Source organism: Cucurbita pepo, chromosome LG17 (genome assembly GCF_002806865.2).
Source record: "Cucurbita pepo subsp. pepo cultivar mu-cu-16 chromosome LG17, ASM280686v2, whole genome shotgun sequence".
Taxonomy (NCBI): domain Eukaryota; kingdom Viridiplantae; phylum Streptophyta; class Magnoliopsida; order Cucurbitales; family Cucurbitaceae; genus Cucurbita; species Cucurbita pepo.
Genome location: NC_036654.1, coordinates 5,424,537 through 5,434,004, shown reverse-complemented (window position 1 = coordinate 5,434,004; position 9,468 = coordinate 5,424,537). Strand labels below are relative to the sequence as shown.

Below are 9,468 nucleotides of genomic sequence, written 5' to 3'. Positions count from 1 at the left end.
GTCCTCGCTGATCCCTCTCTAACCGATGTGCGATCTCATAATCCACCCTCCTTCGAGGCCCAGTGTCCTCGCTGATCCCTCTCTAACCGATGTGCGATCTCATAATCCACCCTCCTTCGAGGCCCAGTGTCCTCGCTGATCCCTCTCTAACCGATGTGCGATCTCATAATCCACCCTCCTTCGAGGCCCAGTGTCCTCGCTGATCCCTCTCTAACCGATGTGCGATCTCATAATCCACCCTCCTTCGAGGCCCAGTGTCCTCGCTGATCCCTCTCTAACCGATGTGCGATCTCATAATCCACCCTCCTTCGAGGCCCAGTGTCCTCGCTGATCCCTCTCTAACCGATGTGGGATCTCATAATCCACCCTCTTTTGAGGCCCAGTGTCCTCGTTGATCCCTCTCTAACCGATGTGGGATCTCATAATCCACCCTCCTTCGAGGCCCAGTGTTCTCGCTGATCCCTCTCTAACCGATGTGAGATCTCATAATCCACCCTCCTTCGAGGTCTAGTGTCCCGATCCCTCTCTAACTGATGTGGGATCTCACAATCCACTCTCCTTCCTCGTTGACACTTGTTTCCTTTTCCAATCACCGTGAGATCTTATAAGTGATGCATTTTTGAGGGAGAAAGCTATGAAAAACAAATTGTACTTTGTGTAAATATAGATGAAGGGATGGCACTGCAGAGTAGGACTAATAAATGAACTTTTAAGACCATAGGTAGGGTAAGCAATGTGTCTACTTTCTTTCATGAGCTTCTTCGCTGTGTTCTAATCAATTGAAAATGGTGCAAAAGTTCATATCAAAGAATCAAGCAAAAAGATCCTCTGTAATGATAAACGACTGTTCATTGTTGTTGGTACAACCCTCTGGTTCAAGCTGAAGTTGCTGGTAATTTAGTTGTCGTGAAGCTTCATATATAGCAATGCCAACACTTACAGAAAGATTTAGGCATCTAACATAAGTTTCAACCATTGGAATTCTTAAGGTCCCCCCACCAAATGCCTGGTTCTTGCAATCCTCAAGAGCTTCAGCTGGTAACCCACTAGTTTCCGACCCGAACAACAAGTAATCGCCCTGCTTGTACGAAAAATCCTGCAGAAACGAAAAGAGAAAACAATCCTTGTTACTCAAAATCTCTCCTTCCCTGATTATAGACAGAAAAAGATCAAAGAAATGGGCACTCGCCGAGTGAAGTGTAGTCCCTCTCTTTGTAAATGCTAGCAGCCGTTTTTCTCCTTCCTGTACATCGACAGGAACAATCATCAAGAAAATGGAGTTTTGTGCACATTTTCTCTGATACATCAACAAAAGTTACCTGTTTTTCGAAGTAGTCTCGGAACTCTGCCCACGTGTTATGAATTTTAACGACGACGTATCTAAAACATGATGTTAAAACTTGAAAACATCGAACCATATGTACAGTGATATCGGTTTAACAAATCTCAGTTCAAAATCGAAAATAAATCTAGTATTCCTAGTATTCAAAGAACTTGAATTCCTATGGGATACGGCCAGTAATCCAAACCAGCACGCTTTAGCTTCGTGTCGTCCACCTTAAATCCCAATGGCTGAAAACGAAAGACACAGAAACAAACGATTCGAGCAGGTAAGTTTTTGGTGATCTCCTGCTAAGAGGGGAAAATTAGAACGATTGCACTCGAATAGCGATGTTTTGAAACGAACCCCAACTAGATGTAGTCCAACAGCTGATGCAGCACATGTTCTGGCAATGCTACCAGTGTTCCCAGGAATCTGTCAAGGACAACAGAAATCTAAGAGCCAGCCTTGAAGAATTGAGGTTGTCTGCAACCCAGAAAGGAAAATGGAGAATTTATAATTCAGAGTTCACAGTCAAAACAAAAGTTTATGATTAACATCATGAGATCAATTAGTTCTGATATCACATCAACAACAAAAATATGACCGATTGTTATTTCTACAAGACATCGTTTCCTCGATCCTCACAATTTCACTTTTCTTGGCATTGGACTTTGCGATTGTGCGACACTCACTCCCAACACCGGGTGAGTCAAGCCATTCAGACCCCATTTTGAGAAGAAGATTTTAGAAAACGGGAGCAGAGAGATTTTTTAAAAAGAGTTTGAAAACAAGATTGAAAGAAGGCTATAGGTTATAAGCAAGAAAGGCAACACAACGACTTAGATAACATATAATTCTGAGTAAGAAGAATTGACGATTAGTTACATCCCCTATAGTACATCTTGAGGCGATTCATGTTTGGCAAACCTATACATGATTTCACCAAATAGTCATACAACATCTGGGTGGGAGGAGTCGACGACTAGTCACATCCCTCTATACTACATTTTGAGGCGATTCAGGTCTAGAAGACCTAGACATGATTTTGCACTCATACAAAAAAAAATACAATAGTAAGGCAATAGAACAAGAAAACAAATAAAGGGTTTGACGTGACATCAACATGCGACCATGACAACACACCTTAGACGAGCATGACCGTGACACTAAGCAGCCTTTGTCAATCCCAATTAGTCACACCTCGACTAATTCTAACTTGTCAATCATCAATACCCCCTAAGATTTCCAGCTTACCATCAAGATTTCCCACACCAGAGATTGATGGGAATCTCAGCAAATGTAATTGTTCAAGCCTATCTACCGCTACCAGATATTGTTCTCTTTAGGCTTTTCCTTTCGGGTTTTCCCTCAAGGTATTTAAAAAGTGTACGATAGGGAGAGGTTTCCACACCATTATAAAGGGTGTTTCGTTCTCCTCCCAACCGACGTGAGATCTCACAACAAATTTCCTACGACCAATCATTTGGATTTCTTTTGTTCAACTTGATGAGAAGTTTGAAGTAACAATGAAGAACAGTGATTCAAAGAACATCAAGAATCTAGGAAGAGATATCTAATAATTCAGAGGCACTCGTCCCACAGGGCAAGAAGAGTTGAAGAATCAGGTAAGCAATTTGGAGTATTATGAACAAGGGCACTCGTTATATGCTTCATAATTACCAGGGGAGAAACCAACACAACTTGAAGAACCTTCTGCTGCGAAACCCCATTTAGGGCCTCACCAACACCGCGCGGCAGAGAACCGGACGAACCCTCCCCTTTTTCAGCTGCGCCATTACCAAATCAAACCCAATTCACAGCAGAAACTAAGAATCAAAAGGGTATAAGAACATTCAATTCAATTACAACAGATATGAACTTACATAAGGAGCAGAAGGGGAGGAGGCGGCGAGAGGAGGAAGAACACAGATGGCGGTGTTTGTGGCTGAAATGGGAGAAGCAGCGAGCGCGAAGAAGACGATGAGACGTCGATGCGCGTAGTAGAAAGGGCGAAAATGGGTGCAATGTTCTAAGAGTGGTCGCTGTTGTATCCATTAATGGCATCTCAGCAGAGAGCAATCTTCTTCTTGTCGCCGCCGCTCTTCTGCCGTACGGCGCGCCTCTCCGTTGAGCTGCTCAGGTCTTCTAAGAGCTCGTTTCAGAGCTCAGTCACGTTTGCTGCTCTTCCATTCGACTTATCTTGTGCCTAAAACATCCGAAATAATAATAATAATAATAATAATTAAAAATAAAATTTTTAGGGTTTATAATTCAATTTAACCTTTGAGTTATTTATTTAATTATTTTAAAAAAAATAGAACATCGGAAATAATAATAATAATCATAATAATTAAAAATAAAATATTTAAGATTTATAATTCAATTTAACCTTCGAGTTATTTATTTAATTATTTTAAAAAAATTATGTTCATTAATAATTATGGCGTTATAAAATAATATTGACCTTGTCACTGACTAATTTGAATGGTTAATTTTTAAAAAATTCAACCAAAAAATCAACCTTAATAAATTTAATATTTAAATCCAATAGCCACAATTTTTAAAATTTTTAAATTTTTAATTTAATAAGTGGAAATAAAGTCAAAATTTATGAGTTGATTTTCTATATTTTAAATTAAAAATTAAGAAGCACCCTTTTGTTTATTTAATTTTTATAATTATAAAATTCAAAAAATTCTATTAAAAAATAAAGAAAAAAATAAAAAAGTTATCCTCTCCTTAATTAAAAAGGGGTGCAAATGTAGAAATAACCTAAAATTTAGGATTCGATTTTAAGTTTTTTTTTTGTTTTTTTTTTTTGTTATTTAATCGAATTTCGGACTGAAAATTTTCCTTCTATATTCACGTGAACAGGGAAGAGGCCTTCTCTTCGTCTACTTCACTTTTCTGCCCAAACACAAATTTTCCAGCCTTCGGGTCAGTTAATGATCAATTTCAATCCAATCGCTCCTCAAATTCATCAACAGATCTTCAATCTGCTCTTGCGGAATCCGATCGTCGTCGAGTTTCGCAGTCGAAGCGGAAGATTTCGATTCTGAGATTCAAAGTTGTTCTAAGAGCGTTCGGGTAAGTTAATGATTTGTTTTGATCGGTTAAAGAATATTAGTTACTTGCTGTTGATCGTTTTGGATACTTTATTTGCTTGTGTTTTCACTTTTGATTGGGATTGTTCTTCGCGGGCTATTAGGATCAGGAACTAGGGTTTTGTTTCTCCTTCGATATGGTTTCGCTTCTATTACGCGGATTTTATGTGCTCGTTTTTCCTTGTTGCAAAACGTTTTGATATGCGGTCTAGTGATTTTACCTGCGTCATCAAAGTTACGGAAATATTGGAGTGTGGTATTTGTTAATCGTCGTCTGGAGCCTGGTCGTTTTAGTTGTTATTTTTATTTAATATTGGCCGTTTTGATTTGGTCGGTTAACTGTCTTGAGGTTTTGATCGATATTTGATTGTGACAAAGACGCTTGCATTAGCAGCTTGGTGTAAGAGATTTTTGTGGACAATTGGTTAAATTAGTTCGTCCATGTGAGCTTTTTTGTTCTTGTCTTGCTACAAGTTGGCACTGTTTTTGTGTCTTCGTGGTCTATCAATGGAAGGTACCCGAATAATTTAGGGTCTGCTGAACTGTGCTTATATATATACATATATCTTCTTTTTTATCTATATAAATGTGGAATTAACGATGTTATGTTTAACTAGTGCAAAAGTTGGTGGGTGTTTGAATGGAGAAGATTTCCATTTATTCTTTGGGATATCCCACTTTTTTCTGGATGATTTGAACGTTAATTTTTTTTTCTTTCATGGTTTATCTGCTAAATTCAGTTTTCTACTTTTACCTCCTTGTTTAAAATGCTTGGATCCTTGTTTTTCTAATGATGATTCATTCTACGCAGCCTGAGTACTCTGTGATTCTTGATGGACAAGGGAATGCCGCCTACCCTTTTTGTCAACGATGGTTCATTTATGGAAAGGTTTAAACAACTCCAACAGAAAAATTGTGAGAATGATAAGGAAAAGGATAAAGGCGCTACATCTGAGGAGCAAAAACCAATCAAGATTATCACAGGGACTTCTGTTCCACACAATACCAGTAGTAAAACTAATTTGCAGTTTAAGGTTGGTGATGTTCGCAAGACTGCTCCAACTGGAAAACTTGCTTTTAGCTTGAAGCAGAAATCAAAGCTCCCGGCACCCTCTGTAAAGTTAGGAGCAGATGAGGATGAAGATGAATCTGATGTGGCAGATGCATCTGATCATCTACCAGTGAAGCGTCAGAAGTTAGGCCCACATAATGGTTCTGAGCAACCAGCAGTTCAATCTGGTGTCGGTAATTACAACTTTATACTGACACTCCTTTGGCTAGTATCCGTTAGAATTTTTAGACCAATAATCCTGGTCTGTTTAATGACTTCTTTGATTGCTGCGGTGAATTGGTTATTTAATTTCAGCTGTTCTGTGATTTGCATGTTTGGTACATCATGATTCAAATTTTGTTATCCTGCAGCATGGCTAGAATCTATCTATTGGCCTGTTTTTGTATCTTTACGAATCAATTTATTATCTTTAATAACTATTATCTATTACTGTTAGAAACTTATTTGGGATTGGGAGATGAGTAAATAATTAATATTTTTCATTTTTGGTTCAATAAGATTGTGGGATCTCAATAGATTTAAGTTGAAAGGAACTATGTCGCAGTACGTTCCTTTTCTCTGTATTCTGCCTTTCCATCTTTCAACTTTAAATTGGTCTATGGAAGGTTTCTTCCTTATCTTCACTCTTTCACCTTTTTACCGACACTTTGCACAGAGTTGTACCTTTTTCTTGAATATGACACTAGATATCTAGCCATTTAGGCAGCTCCCAAATAGGATAAGTATTAATGACAATTAAAATGTTCTTCCCATGGTGTATTGACAGCTCGAATTGACAGATTAAAGATAAAGTAGCTGGCAGATAACCTCCTCCATCCATTCATCTAAATGAGCAGTACAAAATTTCATCCATTCATTTGAGACATGCAGAATTTTTTTTTTTTTTTTTAGGGGGGGGGTTGGGCATTATATAATTTACCACGTAGGTCATAGTCCATTTTCCTTCAATTCACTGCATTGTCTTTTGTTGGGACCGTGAGTTTAGATCTCTTCTAAAGCTTGGACTGCTTCGGATGTAGAGTACAAAGCACTCTTGAAAATTTCTTGTCTCATGAATGCAGTGTATACCTTTAGTACCTTTCAACATTGGTGGAAGAGATGTTCAATGAAAGAATTGGAATATGTAGCAGCCTGCTGCAAGAGTAATTTGCATTCACTTGTTCATGCTCTTGGTATTAATCAGTTTTATAAGTGATATGCAGCACCACCTTCACCAAGTGATCCTACAGTGAAGAAAGTTGCTGACAAGCTAGCAAGTTTTGTGGCTAAACATGGAAGGCAATTTGAGCATGTTACTCGCCAAAAAAATCCTGGAGATACACCTTTTAAGTAAGTTCTGGCTGTGTTTAAAAAAATCCTGGAGATATGCCTCATAACATTTCCCTTCCTGCTACTTCTTTCTAGTACCTATGGCTTCTATTGGTATTTGATGTTTAGCTTCTCAAAAATCATCTATTAATAAAAATGTCTATCATGTTTGCAGATTTCTGTTTGATGAGAGTTCTGCAGATTACAAATATTACGAATATCAGCTAGCTGAAGAAGAAAAAGCTCTTTCACAGAACATCGAATCTAAATCATCAAATGGTTTGGGCTTCCCTCTTGATTCTCATATTCTATTTGTTGAAAGCAAGTATTGATGTCATAATGAAAATTGTGTGTTACATTTGTGTTGTTAGTTTTGTTTTGTTTTGTTTTTCTAAAAAATTTCCTCAAATTTCTTAGGGATAAGGCAATTGTGTACTTTTAAATTTGACGATCTTTAGGTATCAAGTTATAGAACTTTCGGGATTAAAAGAAATGTATTCTTGGATACGACTTCTTTTCTTATTTTTCTTTTATAATGTTTCCTATGAAATACAAGGTCTCATTTTTTATGAAAGACATTATAGGGGCTGCTTATTTGGGATATTGAATTGTTTTTTCACATTCACTCTCTTTTTCTATTTGTAGATGGTGGGAGCACGCAAACATCTAAGCCAAAGATTGGTTCCCAGAAATCTTTCCAGCAGCCTTCCTCATCAAATTATCGAACTCCTGCCTCTGCTTTATATGAACCATCTGAAGATTCAAGAGCTTCCGTGGGTTCATCTAATACTACTGCATGGTCTGAAAGGACAGGTAGCTATTTTATTGCTTCTTCCTTTGGTCTTGTACTCTTCCCCTTCCTTTTGTTATGGGTATGGAAAAATGAGAGAGTAGGGAAAATGGGCATCTTTTATATCTGAAATTGTGGGAGAAATTTATCTGAACGCTGTTCAGTGCTCACCATGATCAATGAATTGACATTGTACTTGGGCTTGTGGTTTTCGCACTTTAAGGTGAATCTAGGTCATCACCAAGTGGAGATCCAATTGCAATGATGGAATTCTACATGAAGAAAGCTGCCAGCAAAGAGAGGATGAGACAACCTAAACTGTCAAAAGATGAAATGCCTCCTCCTGCTTCTCTTCAAGGTATCAATACCTGCTGGGGTGTAACTGGTTGACCGTTAATCATTATTAATGTAGCTTTTGGCTTTATTGGTGTTATTGCCTGAACTTCCTTTCTTTTCATTTCTGGGGGTGATCTGCAGGTTCAGGGAAAAGGGGGCATCACATGGGTGACTTCATTCCTGACGAGGAGCTTGAAAAGTTCTTAGCTACATGCAATGATGCATCTGCCCGAAAATTTTCTAGAGAAGCCGCTGATAAGGCTAAAATTCAGGCTGATAATGTGGGGCACAGACTCCTATCTAAAATGGGATGGAAAGAAGGTTCTCCCTCTCCTTTACATAAACCATTGGACTTAACAATGCTAAAACGCCTTATAATTTAGCTCTTTTTTAACTAGATCCATCTTTATTTCCCTTTCCTGAAGCCTTTGAGAAGTCATTAGATTTCTTCTTCTGGAGCTTATATTCAACCATAAGTTTAGATTATGATTCCCAACTCCCGTTACTTTGAAAGTTCATTTCTTAACGGAGGAACCCTACTAAAACTGGCAAGAGAATCGCAGGTGAGGGTCTGGGAAGCTCCAAGAGTGGCATTTCAGATCCTATAATGGCAGGTGATGTAAAAATGAATAACTTGGGTGTTGGAGCTCATCAACCCGGTGAGGTGACTCCCGAAGACGATATATATGAGCAGTACAAGAAGCGTATGATGCTTGGTTATCGTTACAGACCAAATCCACTGGTAATCATCACTCCCATTTTAGCTTGAAGTTTCTTACTTGATTGATGCCTATGGAAATCAAAGTAGTTTTGATGCACGTTGTTTTCTTGGTTTTGGTAGAACAACCCTCGGAAAGCATACTATTGAACAACGACGGTTCTTCTACAAGGCGTTATCACCATTCTGTCTGTGTTTGAAAATTATGAGAAAAACCAACTACTACGTTGTGGAAATGGAAATTCACATCATCTATTGTGTCACAATTAATTTCTTAACTCAATAAATAGATACTAGACTTCTTTTTCTCATTGTTTTGTTTGTAACTTTTCCTTCATCAATCAATATATTTGAAACCTCATTTGAAATAATGGTGGGGTACCCTATCAACCCGAATGTAAAATATATTCATGCATCCAAACAGTAGTTAAGTCTCGATGAGGATGGATGTAAAGCTGAGCTGTGAGATCTTGTATCGATTGGAGAGGGGAACAAGTATCAGCGACGGCTGTAGGGATTGTGAGATTACACGTTGGTTGGAGAGGGGTACAAATCATTATTCTTTATAAAGATATAAAAATCTCTTCTTGGTAGATGTGTTTTAAAAACCTTGAGAAGAAGTTTGAAAAAAAAAAAGCTCGAAAAAGACATCTGCTAGAGGTGGACTGATTACATGAGCGTTTGAAGATGAGAAATGATAATTTGTTTATAATAATATCACAATAATATCACTCGTCTACATTCTTCCTCTTCAACTTGTTCGAGTTTAACATATATAAGTATCTTTTATCATCGATGATCTCATGAGTTATGAGC

The 9,468-nt window shown here is 38.0% G+C and overlaps 2 protein-coding genes across 2 annotated transcripts; one reads left to right on the top strand and one right to left on the bottom strand.

Moving 5' to 3' along the window:
* Window positions 1–691: 691 nt before the first annotated feature.
* LOC111778552 (putative tRNA (cytidine(34)-2'-O)-methyltransferase) lies at window positions 692–3,521 on the bottom strand. The gene is made up of 7 exons (XM_023658453.1): window positions 3,208–3,521; window positions 3,005–3,111; window positions 1,688–1,756; window positions 1,514–1,572; window positions 1,320–1,380; window positions 1,190–1,243; window positions 692–1,096 (listed from the first exon to the last, which is right to left on the bottom strand). Exons 1-7 carry the CDS (start codon window positions 3,386–3,388, stop codon window positions 812–814), a joined length of 816 nt encoding a protein of 271 aa, XP_023514221.1. The 5' UTR covers window positions 3,389–3,521; the 3' UTR covers window positions 692–811.
* A 642-nt stretch (window positions 3,522–4,163) lies between these two features.
* LOC111778550 (SURP and G-patch domain-containing protein 1-like protein) lies at window positions 4,164–9,021 on the top strand. The gene is made up of 9 exons (XM_023658446.1): window positions 4,164–4,411; window positions 5,240–5,673; window positions 6,703–6,829; window positions 6,984–7,087; window positions 7,454–7,621; window positions 7,822–7,956; window positions 8,076–8,255; window positions 8,498–8,676; window positions 8,776–9,021. The coding sequence occupies exons 2-9, from the start codon at window positions 5,262–5,264 to the stop codon at window positions 8,800–8,802; spliced, it is 1,332 nt and encodes a 443-aa protein (XP_023514214.1). The 5' UTR covers window positions 4,164–4,411; window positions 5,240–5,261; the 3' UTR covers window positions 8,803–9,021.
* Window positions 9,022–9,468: the final 447 nt, after the last annotated feature.